At 28.1% G+C, this 20,290-nt stretch overlaps 2 protein-coding genes and 1 pseudogene across 2 annotated transcripts; all 3 read right to left on the bottom strand.

Annotated features, from left to right (window-relative positions):
• Positions 1 to 4,878: 4,878 nt before the first annotated feature.
• LOC124943154 lies at positions 4,879 to 6,656 on the bottom strand (annotated as a pseudogene).
• Positions 6,657 to 9,125: 2,469 nt separating this feature from the next.
• LOC124943153 (F-box protein CPR1-like) lies at positions 9,126 to 10,190 on the bottom strand. The gene has a single exon (XM_047483706.1). It carries the CDS (start codon positions 10,188 to 10,190, stop codon positions 9,126 to 9,128), a length of 1,065 nt encoding a protein of 354 aa, XP_047339662.1.
• Positions 10,191 to 16,542: 6,352 nt separating this feature from the next.
• On the bottom strand, positions 16,543 to 19,902 carry LOC124943152. The gene is made up of 7 exons (XM_047483705.1): positions 19,822 to 19,902; positions 19,634 to 19,729; positions 18,754 to 18,912; positions 18,204 to 18,252; positions 17,993 to 18,117; positions 17,426 to 17,768; positions 16,543 to 16,703 (listed from the first exon to the last, which is right to left on the bottom strand). The coding sequence occupies exons 1-7, from the start codon at positions 19,900 to 19,902 to the stop codon at positions 16,543 to 16,545; spliced, it is 1,014 nt and encodes a 337-aa protein (XP_047339661.1).
• Between the last annotated feature and the right edge of the window lie 388 nt (positions 19,903 to 20,290).

Genomic DNA, 20,290 nt, shown 5'->3' with positions numbered 1-20,290 from the left:
TCCGATGCATATTATTCATAATACTATTATTATAACGTTTTTATGAGATTCGTTCAGAAAAGTTAGTAGAGTCTATCGGGTAGTTAATCGTTTTTCTTGACAATTTACGAGTTTGATAACTTATTGAATATCGTTTTTTATTTATCATGTTTTATCGTTGTGCTTAAACAATTTTTTCATTTTTAATAGACATGAAAGTTTAAAAAAAATCAAGTCATTTTATAAAAAAAACTTATATTTACAAAATCACCACTAATCAACATTATTAAAATAAATAATAGTTATACATTCAATTTATTAAATAAAATACATATACTTTATTTTTATAAAATTTAAAATTTAAATATGTAATTTAATCGATTAAGAGACTAAATAACTTATTTTTGTAATAAACAATATTTTATTTAAAAAATAATAAAATATTAAAATAACCTAACATGGAACAAGTTGTTACTCATTAATAACACAATAAATTCAAAAAAAAAAAAAAAAAAAAAAAAAAAAAAAAAAAAAAACAATCAAACTGGTTCTTGTTCTACTAGATATATAGTTTCCAATTGAAACAAGTGGATGGGTTTTGTAAAATGTTATTTTGAGAGCATTAAAAATAGTTAATCCAAACAAGACTTTAACTGTTCTTCCCCAACCGGGCCACCTCCGATGATATGATGTTGATCATTCATTTGACGATGCTCAGCTTTTTTATTTTTCTGCCACAATTTAAAAGAAAAGGTACTTTCTTTCTTTATGATGGGTTATGATTCGAATCCCGAAGAAATCTTTCAAGAAAAACAAAAAAGAATTATACATTACTTTATTTATTAAAATAAAGTTAAATCATATCAATCATAATAATATATATGGGCTAAAATAACAAATTAGTCTTGAGCTAATTGTAATTGTAATTTGGAATATATATATATATTTTTTTAATTTTATAATTTGGGATTCCTTATTAGGTGTTAATTGTAATTTGGGATCTTTTCTTTTAAATATCATAATTCGAGGCTCCTTATTGGGGTAATTACAATTTTGGGCTCCGTACAAAATAGGGTTTTGTCCTAACGAACATGGACGTTCGTTAAAAAAAATGTATTACGTGATCTTTATAATTAAAAAATTAATGGTAACACATATTTCTAAATTTATTAAAACAAAATTTCATTTTGTACGAATATAATAGTGCGGAGTTTCAAATTATAAGGTTCAAAAGATAAGGTCCTAAATTGTAATTTATCCCAATAAAGAGCCTCAAATTGTGAAATTCAAAAGCAGATGTCTCAAATTACAATTGACACAAGAAGCCTTAATTATTTGAATTTACTTAAATATATATATATATATATATATATATATATATATATATATATATATATATATATATATATATTTACTTTAGAACTCTTTTGATCTTTGTTATTTATTTTTGTTTTGTTTTATTAGTTTTTTTCTTCAAAGCTCTATCTATTTGATGATTTAAAAATCAAATTCAATTTTCAGGTGTTTATCGAAGAAAATACTCTTATTTTTCTTTCTCTATATTTAATAATAAATTAATTTGAAATAATTAAATAGATAATTTTTTTTTAATATTTTAGTAGATAAAAAGAAAGATTAGATGGATGAAATGATTTCTTTAAAACATAAAAACCAATAGGTATATAAGGAATAGGTATACCACTAGTAGTCATCTAAGCTCAAAATAATGATTTATGTTATTTTGGTATTTTTATTGATAAATTAAATTTAAAAAATAGTTATGAATTAAAGATATTTTTTTTAAAAAACATAACAAAAACTCAAAATAACCTAAATAATTCAATATCAAACAAGTTCTAAGGGTTAACAATTTTTTATGTTTTAAAACAATTAATAATTAATTTATGTGATAATGTCTTGTAGATCAAATATTTCATATGGATTCTTAGTATAAACACTCTTATTTAAGAGATCATGTTAGCCATCTCAAAATTAAATCTAAGTCAAAAAATAAATAATCAAATATAAGTTTTTTCTGAATTTATAGGAAAGTAATAAGACTCCCTATTTATGTGTATCGTTTTAATTTAATTTAAGGTGTCTCGAATCTAATTTCATTGTCATTTTAATCTTATCCCTTAGAGAATTACCTTTGTGTTAAAACTAGTTATTCATTTAACATTAATTATATAATAATGTACTTTTATTAACTAGTTGTGTTAGGTATCGTAATTTAAATATAACGTGTTTATTATATTGGTATTACAACATATTTGTTATCTTAATTTCAAAATGACAAATACAAATGTCATTATAATTGTATTTTAGTAACATAATATACAAAGTTGACAAAATAAATAATTTTTTCATATATATATATTATTTGTAATAAAATACCATTTTATAAAAAATTTAAGATCCAAATTTCATAATTAGTTTGTAAAATTTGAATAATAAACAATATTATGTATTTCTTTTAGCAATAAACTATATATATAAAATAAAGTAGATTTAGGCCCTTAATAATAAAGGGGCCAAAAGTATAATAATCCAACCCTTAATAATAAACGGGCCAAAAGTATAATATAAGCCTAGACTGCATTTTGGCCCGTTGTATCAAAATAATAATAGGTTAGAGTATCAAAATAATAATAGGTTAGAGTAAGAAATGGTACCTGAGAAGGCTTCAATCTATACATATGTTGGGCCTAATTTATTTGGATTGAGTCACTAGGAAACTTGGGTCTGTACTCCATATTAGACTAGACTAGGCTAGGGTTTACTTGGGCTTAGCTCAAGCCCAGTTATCCTATCTAATTGATTAATTAATTGCTATATATATATATATATATATATATATATATATATATATATATATATATATATATATATATATATATATTATCTAATATTAGAGTCATGGTCATCAATTTAAAACTTAATAAAATAAAGAAATGAGACTTAAAAATATTACCTATAAAAAAAATTAATTTCAGTTTGAAAGAAAATAGAATCCAAAACAAACTTCTTATTAAGTTTATTATTTATATGTATATATTTAATAATAAAAAATGCATAATCATGATAGTATACATTTGATGGAATATCACATATTGATATACATTGATATATTATTATTTATTAAAAAAAATAAAGATATATAAATATACTGTTGTAATTAATATTATCGTCATATCAAAACCAAAAGCTCATTTACCCATCCTGCCCAAGTTATCGTGTATTTTATATAAATATAATTATGCGTGTAACTTGATTATATGCGGAAATTTGAGGAAATGACCCCAAAGAGGGGCCTAATTATGGATGGTGCGGGCCCATAATTTTAATAGCGCTGGTGATCCCCAAACTTTTTTCTGACGAAAATGCCCCTATTGCGTTACGCATCCTTCAGTTGCGTGACGCACCCGAGTGCATTGTGAAAAGTTCACAATGCCCTTGCTATATAATTAAAACATTTCCAATTTTTCCCATTTTTTTCTTTCTTGTTCTCTCTCTTCACTTCCCATTCTTCCATTCTCTTCCTTCTCTCTAAAAAGACGACTCCCGACGACAAACTCCGACGACGACCCCCGACGAAGACGTCGGAATCCCAACGAAGGAGATGTCCGCTACTACTGGTATTCTTCCTCCTTCCTTTATTTCTTTCGCATTGTTTTGTTAGGATTTAGGGATTAGAGATTGATTAGATAAATGCCACCGGCGGCGAAATACGGGTACGTCACGCAGGTGCGTCACGCAGGTGCGTCACGCAGTTTGGATATTTGTTTGGTTTTTCTCCAAAATCAATGGAGCCCAATCTATGATGTAACTGCTATACTTACCTCCATCCAGGTATGGGTTTGTCTGATTTTGAAGTTGGAACTAACTAAACCAAGCTCACACTAAAAAATACAAAAAGTTATACCTAATTAGTTACATTGCTAACAACAACATGAGTCATGGATAGCATCTGATCAGGATTACATCAAAACTTATAAGGGTTCTATTTTTTCTGCAGTTGTTACTTTGTGACCCGAACCCAAACTCACTTGGCAACTCAGAAGCTGCAAAGATGTTCAGCGAAAACAAATGCGAGTACAATATGAAAGTAAGGGAGGTTGTTGAGCAGAGTTGGACTGCAGACTAATTCTTTCCGAGGTGGTAGGGTGGTTGGTCCCTATAATAGAGATACTGAGATTTTATTAGAACTTGAAAAATGTTTTCAACACTTTGTGAACTCTTGAATGGTGAACTACCAACAACATCACATATTTTCTTGGGTTCATTTTGGGGTATTCAGTTTCAGACAAATCTTGTGTATATATTGTTGATGATCCCCTCTGCCTATTAAGGCTGATTGCTTCAATTCTGCTACTCATTATTGTACTGAATTCTGCTTATATCAGTTTTAGTGTTTGTGCCTTTTATGTTGGAATGAAATATTCTACTACAGATTTTAATTTCAAATAATAACAATTTAACTATCTTGGAACTCTGTTACAATTTATTTGTAAACTTTTATATTGTAAAGCATTACATTTACCTCAAATCACAACTTCTGGTTCACAAATCACAATTTATTTGTAACTATCCAGACTTGTTTAACCCTCTATAACTTGAAACTAAACCATTAAATAATTTCGTTCAAAATTCAAAGATTTACCTCAATCACACTTCTCTTATCAAATAACAAATAAAAAAAATTAATTTACTTTTCTGCTATTTCTCCAATTATCGTGACTATGATTGTGACCGAGATAAATAAATTAAATGTTTGAACCAACTTAAATGAAGAATAATCTATAACAAAGGTGTTGTATATATACACAACACAAAGTTTACAGTAAAACTCAAATTGGCACAACATATAAGACAATTCTAACAAAAAAAAAGATTTGTTCATCGTACTCGAGGCTGTTGCCGGTGGGCTGGTAATGGAGAGGCAGCAAAAGATGTCGTATTCATGGGCGAGCGATGATGCGTTTTTGGTGGTAAGTTACTTTTCGAGTCATTAGCAGTTCGAGTTTTAGATGTATTTTTCAAGGACTGGATCTCTTTTAAGGTGGCTAAAACCAGTGACATATTTTGGCGTGCTTTAGGCTCTGATTTTAGACACTGCAGAGCAAGGTTAGCAGTCATAAAAGCTCCCTTTTGAGGATATTGTCCTTCTAATTTTGTGTCCATAATCCTGAATAGTTTTCGTTTGTCCCATAAATAAGGAATAGCCCACTCCACTAGATTCTGTACTACACCCATTCTTGACTTGTCAACAGCTAGACGACCAGATAGCAATTCGAGTAACACTACTCCAAAACTATACACATCACTTTTTGTCGTCAACCCGACCTGTTTGTTGATTGACAAAATCACAAAATAATGTATATATGAAAGTTGATTCTATATATAAGAAAAAAACAGAATCTTGCAAAAGTTCTAATCTATACCCGTGGCAACATATTCCGGTGCTGCATAACCGTGGGTACCCATCACTTTAGCCGATACGTGTGTCTTATCTCCAGTTGGTCCTGCCTTGGCCAACCCAAAATTCGACAGTTTTGCATTGAAATCCTACACAACACATTCTCTAAGTAATAATTTTCTAAGTGAAAAGTAAAAAATTCAAAATTTTATTGGCATATGTTGAAAACTAACTCACTTTTGAAAAGATGATTCTCCAAGCTACATTTTAGCAAAAACTCATAAACCAAGAGCTTATCCTTATCACCTATCACCTTCTGAACAATACCCAATAAGCTTAACAAGATTCGGATGAAGAAGTTGGCCAAGATAGTTAACTTCCGTCTGTATATAATAATACTTGGAAGAAGTAAAAAACAGAGCAAAATAATTACAACCTGAAAAAAAAGAAAAAAAAACATACCAACCACTCCTTGTGACCTTGGAAGCCTTCAGGTTTAAGTTTCTTGACAGCAACAACGATGCCAAAACCTGGCCTGAAGTAGTGAACAATTGTTCATCAATCCAACCTTTGAATACATAACCGAATCCACCTTCGCCAAAAAGACTGTCAGGGCGAAAGTTTCTAGTGGCGTTCCTTAGCTCGTTATATGAGAATGCCTTGGCATGAGTTGATGAAAGGATTTTACTCTCTGATCTTGGAGATGGGATAATCATATCATTGTTTTCTCTACAACAAGATGGGACTGTAATATTGTTCATAAAAACAAACAAACAAACAAACCAATTGATTAAACCTCAAAAACAAATTATTATTATTATTTCGATCCTAAAAACAAACAAACAAACAAATAAATAAATTTCATTTCTTGGACGCTGTTAGAGGTTATACCAAATCAGGAAACTACATAAAAGATTTCCAGATAACTAAAGATATCAAATCGAACTTGATGGATTAACTAACTCTACAAGAAACACATTTGTTTGTTACCTGAATTGTTGGAAAGGATTTGAGCTGAATCCTGCGTGACGCATCCTGCGTGACGCATCCAACCAACCAACCAACCTGCATTCAACGAATCAGGGCGAATCAATGATGTTCTGTAAAGGAATTCAACACAAACAATCACATGTAAAGGAAATCAACACAAACAATCATATGTAAACGTAATCAACACAGAATATAAACGAATATAGTGAAAATTATATCTTCGGCCGTCGTCGTTCGCCGTTGTAAGTTCTTCGCAGCTATAGGCCATTGAATATGGTGGAATGGTCCACGGTGCCTCTTCGATTGGTTCTTCAGCGATGAAAAAGAGAGAAAGTTTTCTCCGCCACCATTAGGGTTCACGGCGGAGAAGAAAGGGAAGAATGGATGAGAGAGAAAATGAATCGAAAATGAAAAAAAATATGATTTTATAGGGTTTAGGGTGCGTGACGCAGGGGTATAATGGTCATTAAAAAATTTGGGGGTCAACAGCGCTATTAAAATTATGGGCCCGCATCATCGGCTATTTGACCCCTCTTTAGGGGGTCATTTCCTCCTCGGCCATTATATGTATATATATATATATATAATTTTTTTTATTACTTTTTAATAATAATATTAAAAATAATATAAAAATGTACATTAAAATTTTAGCCATGATCACGAGATCGCCGCTTTGAACGTGAACATTTGAACAACTGTCCAAACAATTCGAAGAACTTGTTTGATTTGGGATATTTTTTGGGGCCTTATTTATTTATATAATTTTTTTTTTATCTACAAAAACAAATGATTATCTATTTCTGCTCCACTTTATGTCATATTAATTAGGAATTAACTAGAGCATCTCTCTCTTTTGGTCGAATAATATGATTTATTAAAATCGTGAAAAATATGAGTACAAAATAAATGTATAGAATATCCTTGTAATTATTTTTCGACAATATTTCTTTTGATTTGATTTATATATATATTCTATTTTGCTGACCACCACAAATTAATTAAGTTGAAAGATTCACATGATTCAATTTTCGTGTGAAAATAAAGCTAACGGGACAACCTCTGAAAACAAGTCAAGTCCAAGGATTGGTCTACTCGAAAAATATTAAATAATTCGAACTCGAGCTTGAACTTGAATATAAAAGTAGCGCTCGGATTCATCTCGAACTCAATTAACCTAATTTTTAACCGAGCTCAAGAGCTCGACTCGTTTCGAACTTGAACTCGAGAAATTGAGATAATTTAAATCATTAAATTTAAAAAATAATAATAACTTCATAATTCAAAAAACATTCAAAATATTTATAAAATATAAATTTTAAATTTTAAAGTATAATATTTATTTTTGAGTAGCTCGACTAGTACTCGAGCGAGTTATATAACTACTCGAACTCGGCTCGATTATATAACGAGTCGAGCTCGAGCATGCTCGAACTCGAGTTTGATCGGGTTCGATTATTTTTTATTTTTCTTTTTATAGGGAAATGACTTATTATCATTTAATTAAAATTCCAAAAGGGAAGAAAATACACAAAACAACCCTTTGTCCTCATTTTTAAAGTAATAAAAAAACCATTATAAATTTTGTCAATCTCTTTTACTTTTGAAATTTGAAAGTTAATGTATGCATTTTTGTCGAACCATTATAAATTTTGTAATGTTCTCAAACTAATTTTGTGATTTGGGAGGTTTGATATTAATAATGAATTGCATTCCTATCACTAGGAAAAAAACTCTATAACGATTGGTAAACCAATCGCTATTAATCTTCAAATCAATCGCCATAGGCCTATAGCGACTGGTCATAAACCAATCACTATCAATCGGCAAACCTGTTTTCGCTGTTGCCTTAATTGGAAAATTATAATTTATATAGATATAATTTTAATTATAACAAAACATACAATTCCTTACCTCATCGGAAAATTATAGAATTTATAGTGAAGAAGATTTGTAACACCGGAATAATCATATACAACTCTAAGAAAAAGAATAATTGTAACATCGAACTAATTTTTACATTCCTCTCTGCAGTGATACTTCAAATATTTAAAAATACCTTATTAGAAAACTTTATTTACAATTAATATTTTATAATTATTTTTGGTTTAAAGTAAGAGTTTAAGATTCAATTTTTTTAGAGACGAGAAATTACTTAAACGGAAATAATTGAAATTAAAAAGAACAAAAACAAAAAGAGCTACCAAAACTGAAAAAAAAAATTAACAAACCCAAAGATCCTTTAAATATGATTCAATTCTCCCAAACACACTTCTAAAGTCATAGGGTAGGTGTTAGTGATGTTTTAAACCAGATAATTTACCAAAAATAATTACATTCAATCATATGATTTTACTGATTGACATAAATAGCAAATAAATCATTAGATTTGAAGATATAATTTAATGACAATCCTAACAACTTATAAAATTGGGATTAAGTGAAGTAGTAGGTTTACGGTTCGATGAATAAGAGATGTTATATAATAATAAAAAACTAGACGATACGAGGAACAATCTTATAGCTTGAACAAGAAATTAAGAAGAAAAAAAACATAAAAATTACTAATGCAAAAGTTTAACTTGAATCGCTTTGATATGAAATTGTTCCTACAAGACTCAAAATCAATTATATAGAGAATTAAGAAAAAAACTCATTTCTAATTTGTAAATCAATTATCTAGAGAATTAAGAAAAAAACTCATTTCTAATTTGTAAATCAAATTTAACAATACTTCCTGCTACTGGACATCAAGAGAGACCATACTTTCTATGTAAGTGTAAACATTACTACCATAAACCCTAATTTCCTCTTCTGAGTTCTGTTCTAAATTATACCAAACAAGCCACTCATAATCCATCACAAACAATATTTTCCTACCACATTTTGAATAAGCAATAGCTTCGACATTGGGAAAGTCGACCCCGATAGATATTGTTGGTGAAATTGTAATCAATTTTGACCAATGTTCATTCTTCCCACCGTATTCCTTCAACAAAAATATATCCACAGTAGACGAGGAATATTGACAAGTTGCGGAAAGGCATCCTTCTAAATTATTCAAATATAAATAGAAATTAGAATAACCCAACTCAGGTAGTGGAATTACTCTGTATTTCTCTGTCCCGAGATTAAAAGCAACAATTGATCTTTTACTTTTTGAATCTGATCCCATTATTGACATCCAGTGCATAGCTCCACCAGTTATGGAATCTCCAATGCTACTCAACTTCGGACGGTAAGGAAACTTCTTCGGACTATGCCACGAATTTGATTTCAAACTATAAACATTAATCTCATAATCAATGATTTTACCTACTTTAAAACACGTAAGGTTCACCACCTTATAATCATTATTGATGTTGTCGTAACCAAGTCGATAATCCCACCCCATGTTTAATCTGTCGCTAGTAGAAGGAAGTTGTATAGACTTTTTCGTTGATGGATTCCATAAAAAGACATGGTTGTTGTTGATAGTTTCGGTTCTCATGCAAAGCAAGCCATCACAGGAACCGCAAATCGAAATTTCTGTATTTGGATACCTCGTTTTAAAGTAATCAATTTCCACCGGTTGAAGAAAGCGGTCGGAATCAAAATTCATCTGAAAGTGATTGTAATAATCTCTCATGAAAAAAAGGCTAAGGTTGCTCTTGGTTTGAACTGTTCGATTAAGATGCAATTTGATGAAATACGGGCTACTGATTAGGGCAAGCCAAGATTTAGATACACATCTGAATCGGAGCAGATCCTTTACAGGCAATCGACAAAGAATCACTTCTAAAATTTCATCCGGTAATTGCACCATCTTCTACGGACTGAACAATGTAAAATGAAAGATGAAAAACGAAATCAAAGAAGAACAATTAATTAACTTGTATAATAACCCTTCTCACTAAATTAAAGAACAATAAACGAAAAAAAAAGCAGCCAATGATAAAAAAGAAGTAAGTGAGGTTACAGATGTTGGGCCTAATTAATTTTAGGATTGGGTCATAAGGTAATTGGATATGTGGGTCTAATTGGGCTTACCTCTTAATTTATATAATAAATTGCTGTATAATTTATATGCTTTAGCCTAACTAATTCAAAATAATGAAATATATTTTTGATAAAAAAATAATAATGTTAAATAATAAGAAAAATATATAACAATGAAGAAAAATAATTCAACAATTGTTTCTAAGGTAATTTCAAAACTAACTTGTATGAATATTTTCGGAATATTCATATCTAAGATATTTGTACTGGGTTTATGCCGTCCTTCTAATAGTGTATAGGCAAAGTCAGAGTCAGGATTTGGCCAAAAATCATTTTCATAAATTTAATATAACACATTTTTTTTAATATTTCTTGATATATTAAAAATAATGATCACTATATTAGAAAAATAAATATGTTAGACTAAATATACAAAAATAAAAATAATTGAATCTAAGTCTATAATTGAAACAAATTTATATCTCGGATAGATCTCGGATACACCAACAATGTAGGTTGATGACCCAATTTTAATGTAAGTTAATGTAATTTCATCATTATTAATGTAAATTTATCTAATTCCATCATTATTATTTACAGGATGTGGCCATATAAAATTAAGATTTCGTTCAAAGGTAGTTTAATGAAACTCAACTCTTTAAGATTTATAAAGAGATTCTAAATTTTCATTGAAAATTACTATATTTAGTTCAATTGGCTCAAATAATGAAATATTATCAATTATTAGCTTAAAAAAGATAAAGTAATTTTTTCCTCTTTCTATCTAACATTAAAGAATGGTTGAATTTCAAAATTCTTAACATGTAATTATCATTGGAACATAAATAATGTAAAAAATTTACATAGACACAAATTACTATAGAATTGAAATTATACAAACCTGATGAGAGAATGAATTTTCAATATAAGTCTAAAGGATGCAGTCCTTCCGTTTAACTTTACAAATTATATAGAGATCTAATGGGTAGTGAGAAAAAAAATTAAAATTTTAAATATTAGGGACATATTTTTTTAAGAGTAATGATATGAGAGCGAAAAATTTGCAAACTTAGCGAAATAATGTGAAAGATTGACTAGGTTTAATGACTAAACATAATTTCAAATATTTATTTATCTCTCTCCTATTATTAATAAATTTTCTTTTTTTTATTAATAATTTTTTTATCTCTCCATTAATAATTTATTTATATTGTTGTTAATAATTTATTTATTTATTTGTTTTTAAAAAGAGTAAAAAGAGGAAAAATAAATAGATCAAATATATAATTATATAAATTTTAAAATTATATATATTTTTTTTATTCAAACTCTTTATTAATTGTTTCTCTCTTTTCTCTTTTTATTTTTTTTTTATATTTTATTTTCTTAAATGTATTATAAAGTAATTTAATTAACTCAAAATGTTATATATTCTTTCTTATATTATAATACTCTAATAATCTGTTAACTCTTATCCTATAGTATTTTTTCTTTTTATATATGTTGAATATTAATAATTCATAATTTAAGTTATATTCATCTTGAATATTAATAGTTCATATTTTATATATAGTTGATAAACTAATATTTAAGATAAATATAACATAAACTATAAACTATTAATATTTAACATAGATAAAAAGAAAAAATTATTTTACTAAAAAATTATTTTACATACATTTAAGAGAGTGAAATATGAAAAAAAAAATTAAGAGAGAAAAGGGAGAAATAATAAAGAGTTTGAGTAAAAAAAATATAACTTTATAAATTATATATTATATATTTGATTTATTTATTTTTCTTATTATTACTCATTTTAAAAACAAACAAATAAATAAATTATTAATGCAAATATATATATATATATATATATATTAAAAGAGGAGAGAAATAATTAATTAATAAAAATTAAAAGAAATATATTTAATTTTTTATTCTCTTAAATTTAATATATATTTTAAAATATATATATATATATATATATTTATATATTGTTATTTAATTTATTATTTTCTCTATTATTACTCTAATTTTTTTACAAGTTAAATAACAAAATATATAAACATATATATATTTACAATTTAACAATAATTTTTTTTATTAATAGTTCAATTAAACTTAAATTAATATAATAATTATTTAGATTAGGATTGTTTCCTTATTTAAGGATGAACCTAGTTTACGAATTTTGTGCTATTAGAAATTTTATAATCTTTGTTTATTTTTTATAAATTTTATTTGATTAAAAATACCTTCATTTTATTTTTCTCCAAAAATAAGTTAAAGGTTAAATATGCGAATAATTATATTCTCCAACAAATCATATCTATTCTTTTAAAAATAATAAGTTGATATTAATTATTAATAATTATTTAAATTATAATTTTATTTAATTTATTTGGTATTTAATTTTGATTTTCAATCTCAAATTATCTAACTAAATTATGAGAATTTAAAATTTATTAACTATTTTGAAATTGAGAATACAAACATAATGGAACAATATTATTCTCAATTTGATACTATTATACTAAATTGGATATTATTATATTCAATTAGAATATGAACATATATAATAGTTGAGTGATGGTGGAATACATGTAAATAAGTGAAATATCAAAGTACTCACTTATATATTATGTTGAATATACTTATTTGATCACCATTATTTTATTTTAAAAATTAAAATTTTTGACATAACAAATTGTTTTAGAAACTTGAATGAATGACGTAATATTTTTTATTTTCAGTTTACGAAATTAATATTTTCATTATGTTACTTAGGTTGTAAACTTGTAATAAGTCTATGGAAAGAAGTTATCAAATGATTAGTTACCATAAAGAAAAATGGAAAATTATCTCTCTCAAAACAAAGTCTCCAACTACATTTCATTAACAGAATGAAAATACTCTCTTCATATTTATTTATTTCTCTCTCTGTAATGTTGTAATTTTCTTTATTAATAATTACCTAATTATTTTAAAAATATTAAAACTTAATTTGTTTAAAATTATTTAAATTAACAATAATAACAAAATATGAGAATTTAAATTTTATTAATTATTTATGAAATTAGAGAATGCATGCATAACAAAAAAAAAAAAAAAAAAAAACGGACAAAAACAACCATGAGCGAGAGAGGCGATGGTGCTCATTTCGGACACTACGGATAAGGCAAGGATGGCAGGTACATTAGTTCATGAATACATTGTTGTTTGTTTCTTGTTAGATTGATATAGTTGCCATCAAGAGCTTGGTGATTGGTTTTTTTAAACCAAACAGATTGACTCTTTCATTTTCATTGTAACCAACCTTCTAGGCTCTTTCCTTCTTTCCTTGCTTTCCTGCAATATTTTCTCCATAAACCTTCTTCCCCTACTTTCCTACATTATTTTGTTCAGAATTTTCCACATCATTTGATTTTCCTTAGCTTTTGTCCTGTTTTTCTTGAATAACCTCTTTAGCAATCATTTCAATTTATTTTTCAACAATCGTCTTGAGACCTTCCATAACAAACTCTTTGACTTTCTTGACTTTATTATTTTTCTTTTTTCCATTGTTTAAGAACATAACACTACATACAATAGAGCAGAGTAAATGCAGAAACAGGGCAATTCAGAAACACTGAAGATCTAGCGACTAAATCGCTTCGAAAGACAACTTTCCGAGAACATCCAAGATTAGAGAACTAACCGACGCTCAAGACCAGGATATAAGCGTCTAGAAAAGCTATCGACACAGTTTTGAGAGATTTAAGGTTAACGACACTAACTTCGCGAACTGTGTCGTTCATGGCGATCGTGTCGTTGATTGTGCTGTGTCGACCGTGTTGATCATGTCGATCGTGTTTCAATCGATGAACGATGTTTCTTTCTTTTCCGATGGTGCGGTTGAATTTATGATTTGTTATTATTGCTGAATAGAATGATGTGCATGTTCTTGGAGAAAAATTCCAAAAATCCGTCGCTGGAAATATTTTCCATAAAATTGCCGAAAAATTCTCGTCAAAAATCTCCGGAGCTTTTTCCTTATCACCTTTTAAATCCTCTTCATTCCAGTTCTTGACATGATAATTTCTAAAGTTTAAAATGTTTGATTGTTTGAGAATTCTCTATACTAACTTGGTGAGACTTGTTTTTTTTAAGGTAAAGGCAATAATTGAGACGCTTATGATAAAATACTGTGCGGCTATAAAGTTAGAGCTCAACACTTTTAGGAGACTTTTTGCTATACATGACATTCACTTGCACTAAACATGTTATTATTTACATAAAAAAAACTCTCAAGTCTTTATAATGACTTTACAATGTTCACAAATAAACATCATAATCTTATGTGCTGTGAAAGGGATAGTAGACATGCATGTCTGTTTGTGTATTCATTGTCGACCATATATATGCAAAAATTGAGATGATATAAGAAACGTCAATGAAGTGTCATACATGCTCAAACTTTAATTTAGGGATGTAGAGCTAATGCTGACATTGAAGTTGTAAGTGGAAATAAAGACACAATTATAAAACATTTATTAAACATAACATAAATCACATGGAAAATAATTAATATATTGAATAATGTAGTCAAACCCTTTTTCGGGATCTCGAGGCCGATTTAATCACAATTTTCTCAATGAAATATTGTTTCTGAAAAAAAAAAGTGCTACACATTACATTGTTAACTGAAAAAACTAAATATTTTTTAACAGAAAAAAGTGTTGTACTTAACTTTATAAGGTGTTGCACATGGCCTTATAAGGCACTGCACATGACATTGTTATCTGGAAAAGTTAAATATTTTTTTAATAGAAAAAATGTTGTGCATGGCCTTATAAGGCGCTGCGCTTGCCATTGTTAACTAAAAAAACTAAAAATTTTAACAGAAAAAGTGCTGAACAACGGACACGGGAATCTATCAACCAAACTACAGAAGTAATAAAATGGTACATGACGTGTTCAACTGACGATTTATTCAATGCTTCATATTCTGCGACGTTATCTCTATTGTATTTCTAAACATGAAGTCTTAAGAAGTTCGTTATCTATATAAAAAAGTCTTATTTATAATTACAGCTGAAAAACTTACCATTTTGGTGAAAGAATTTGTAGTATTTGAGTTCACGCAATGAATAAATTTAGGGTTTTGAGTTTTGGGTTTGGAGACAATTTTCGCTGGAGAGAGTTGAGAGAGGGAGACGATTTGATGACAATGAACGGGAAATGAATTTAGAGATGATTTTTTTTTTTTTAATTTCTCTGTCATGGAAATATGGAAGCCCACATCGGATTTGTGACATTGTTTTCGTTACAATCTCGTTGTCTCTATCATTTCTCATCTTTTTAGGTAGGAGTGATCGCATAACAGATTACATTTTACATTCCTTATATCTGGTGAATTGAATAAATCATATATTATACATCTAATAGTTCTAGGCATGTTTTAAATTAATTTTAAACAAAATTAATTATAAACTAATTTTAACAATTTTTTTTATTAAACAAAGACATAAAATTCAAATTCTTATATCTTTGAAATTTATTCGTTAATCATATTTAGTATATTTAGATTTTGGATTGAATTGAGATCATTTTATTCTAAGGAAAAAGTTACCCTTTTCAAAAATAAATAAATTTTTAAGGTATTTTTGTGTGGAATATTAAACAATATCACGTATCCATTCAATGATTGACAGATAAAGGGTACAATAATTTGTCAAATCTATGGACTAATATGAGCACATAAAATAGAAGCCTAGACAGTCAGATAAAACCAATCTAGAAAATAACATCCAACATTGCAAGATGGCATAAAAGGGGAGGATATCGGCATCTATACCGTAAAACCAGAATGAGAAAGATGTGCAAAGGGTAAACTTGTACCATCCAATAGGGTCCTATTAAAAATGCATTGATTTGGCTAATGCACTACATAGAGCAAGCTATCCACTCTACATCAATTCTTTTTTTCAAGAAGGTTAATGGCAATGGTATAACCAACATACTTATCCTTTAACAAAGAAAGCATAATCCTAATAAGGGATATAGTCATATGTTAGCCGACACACACAAAGGTTACCACCTAAGTCCTAACACGTCAATTGGTATCCATCATAGCCATATGATTGTGATTTTCCCAACAATTAGGATATAAATTAGCAAACTTAGTTTAGAACTGATTCTCTTCAGAGGTTTTCCACTTCTTTTCTCTTGTCATTTTTGTGTGGAGGATGTCCCGGATAACCAGATGAAACCTGTCCAGGAGGACGCACAACAGGATTAGATGAAGGCGGATAAGAAATGGGCGAGTAGAGAGCTGGGGAATTGGAGGGCGAGCCATATGTGGCTGCATCATCTCAGGCAATGGCGAATCTATGTACAAGACTACTCGGGCGGTAGCTCAGGTATCATGAATACAATTTAACCAGGTGCAATATTGCGGAATTCCTCACGGTCACCAAGAATGAGGTTCACGCCTCGGTCGAAAGTCATGAATTTTTTTATAATTTGACGACCGTCCTAAATCGTGACATGCATCCGGTAATTTTATTATCCTATTATTGAAAGAAAAAAAACTAAAAATATAATCATTATTTCTTATTTTCTCTAATTGTTATTTTTATATTTTAGGTTATTTTAAGATTTTTCTTATAATTCTTTCAAAAACAATTATCACATTAATATTATTTTAATTAATCATTCAATTATTTAATTGATTTATTAAAATATCTAAATATTTTATTTTTTTTAATTTAAAATTTTAATACAAAATTATCTTTAATAAATTTTATGGATAGACCAACAACTAAATTAACAATCTCATCTGATTATTATTACAAAAACGCCTATTATGTTGTGGTGCGAGGACCTGATGATTTATAGTTAAGCAATATTATATATATTTTATAAAGTTGATTAAATTTTTTATTTGGCTGAGTTCATGTTATTACAATTTTTGACTTAGTTGGACAGTCTAATATTTAAATAAATATCAATAAAAAAAAGAATTAAACACCTTATTTGATATTGCAAGATGTACATTACATCAAAATAATATAATTTAATGACAGGATGCAGAATAACCGGATCCTCCATAAAATATAGTATCATTAATAAGAATTACACCATAACATGGACATGTGCTATCAATTTGTTGTATTCCTTCAACTGAATATCTGTCTTGGTCATATATTCTAATTCCAGATATAAAACTTGATCCATTTTGATGGGGATATAGGCCATTTCCCATTTGAGTAGTTGTGTGGTGACCTTCATTTTTTCTATTAAAAATCTCTCCACCAAAATCCACTCTTTGAGCATATTCACTCAATGAAGTGAAGAGATTCTTAGGAAAATATCCTATGTCAACACCATTTACATCTAGCCACCAGTGTCCATCCTCACCTGAATCCTGTACAAAAAAAAAAAAAATCAGTTTTTTTTTTTTTCAATTATACTTCTCTATTATTTAAATTGAAATGGCCCAATAACTATAAATTAAGGCTCCCATTTGAGACATTTTGACTTTTTTTTTTTCAAATGAATAAAATATAAGTTTTTTTATATTATAACTTAATAAATTAATTATTAAAGCTTTATACGTTTGAATTGTTTCAAAATACTACATAGATTTACCTTGTAGACCAAAATTTTTATTTCACTTATTGGCCCTCCAACAGTGGAAATAGGAGAAATGGGTTGACCAAGTTCAACGCTGAAATCAATTTGTACAAATCCAGCACAATCATTATCATAACAACCTGTAGTATTGTAACCATCTCCCTGTATAAACAATTCCTTCAATTTATCAAATATGTGGTTAAATTAATTAATCCTTATAACATACCTCTACTAATTAGCAAACCAGATTTTCTACTATCGATTGCCGTGTTTCCCTGTTGCGAACCAATCAGATTGCAGGATGATTAAAACAAGGGAACACGGAGCAATCGGTAGCAGAAGATCCGAATTGCCTACTAAGAGCTTGTTCAGATTCCGATTTTTTAAATAACATGTATTATATAAAAAGTAATGATTTGTGATAATGTTGAAGATAAGAGAAATTTTGTGTAAAAAGATCTAAAAGGGTATTAATATATAATGATAAAATAAAAAAAATATATTTTAAAATATATATTATTTTATTATTTTGATTCATGAAATAAGTTTGTATTGAATGAAAAAGTAGTGAATGATGTTAAATTATTTTAAATAATCCTATTAAAAATGTTCAATACTTACTGTCCAAAATATGAAGAATCTTGGTTTATCATCACCATATCTAATTGGATAAACCTTGGGTATCAACACCAACAAAAAAAAATAAAATTGGTTAATTCCTTTACTATAATTTCTAAATTCTCATTTTGAATTTTTTTTTTTTTTGGTATACTTACCATCCATCCGACTTCAATGCTATTTAAGTTTGCACCATGTCCCGAAGTAATCCATAGTTGAGTTAGACTAAATTCATTATCTTCGACGTTAGGTTTCCATACACTAAATGTTGCACTTCCTCCAGTGTAGCGATCATCATGACTTCGGACTAAAGCGTACTTCGATGAACAATAGTAACAATGATAGAAGAGATCAACATATACAGTATTAATATTTTGATTTTTTTTCTAAAATGCAAATATTGTAGGTTTGTATGGTAATAATCCTTATACTATAACTAAATTTAAATATATATCACCGAGTTTTGAAGTTTTTATTTGTATTGGTAATGCTAATAGGTTTGAATGCTTTATAAAATGAAAGTTGAGTTGAGTTATTTAATTACCTCGTGTATCCCTTCAGGACTATCAGGGCTATCAAATAAGCTATTGAAATGAGGCAAAAGGTGTTTGCGAGTGATAATTTGTACTTCTTATAATGGGGACAGTTCCTCTCGGGCATTTTTCTGGGTTTTGCCAATCTTGAGATATTTCTCCATTGGATGATGACTCCATTTTTATTTCGACGAGATAAGAGGTATGTTCCATCTAGTTGGATTTGAATTATCAAACATTTGTAGAGGATTTGTTTTTTCTTTTTTGAAGTATATATTAATGTATAAGTGTATTTTTACTAGATCCAGAAATAAAACTAGGTTTGAAAGAAATAATCAAATATCTCATATGAATATTGATTAGATGAAATATTGTTCTAAAATATATCTTAATATATATTATTAAATTCATTAACGTATTTTCATTCAAACCGAGCTTTAGTCCATTTCTAAGTGTTTTCAAATAAAATCGGTAAATTCAATCAATGAAACAAAGTTAATTATACCTCTAGATCTTTATTATTATTATCATCCATAAGATGATGATTGGATGCAAGTTGATTATTGATGTTAACACAATCAATCACATCATCATGATCACCCTACAAAGTAAATGATATAAGAAAATATAATAAAGATGATAAATAATCCATATATACATAGAATTTAGAATTGGACAAAAATTGTAATGAACCACTATGGTTTGAACAATGCCTTGTTCTTCAAACCCCTTGAACTCTTTGTTGTCCCGGAAACATAGTACATGAATTGCCATGTTATCAAGGTTGCTAGAAATATTGAACAAACAATATTATGTTTCTTGAGAGCCATTAGAGAGTACATTAAAAATGGTCTCTTTCTTAAGATGAATCACTTACATGTTCTTTCCTATTTAAATAGATTAAACAATAACTATGCATTATAATAACTCCTTACTTTTCCATTTGAAAAAGTTTTTCTAACTCTGGAAATATTTCACTTTTATGACATGTGTTTATAGAAGGTTTTAATAGCCCAATTGCTATTTGAAGATCAACTTTACGTTATTTTTATTCAACGAGTCACGGACATTAAATTGTGATATATTAGCTCAAATTATTATAATTTTAGTCGTTTAAAGTTTTCTCACGAATGAATAAACGGCCGTAATCTTACTTTAACAT

This window comes from Impatiens glandulifera, chromosome 6, assembly GCF_907164915.1.
Source record: "Impatiens glandulifera chromosome 6, dImpGla2.1, whole genome shotgun sequence".
Lineage (NCBI taxonomy): Eukaryota > Viridiplantae > Streptophyta > Magnoliopsida > Ericales > Balsaminaceae > Impatiens > Impatiens glandulifera.
Note: the sequence above shows the minus strand (reverse complement) of the source record. Positions and strands in the feature narration are given on the sequence as shown.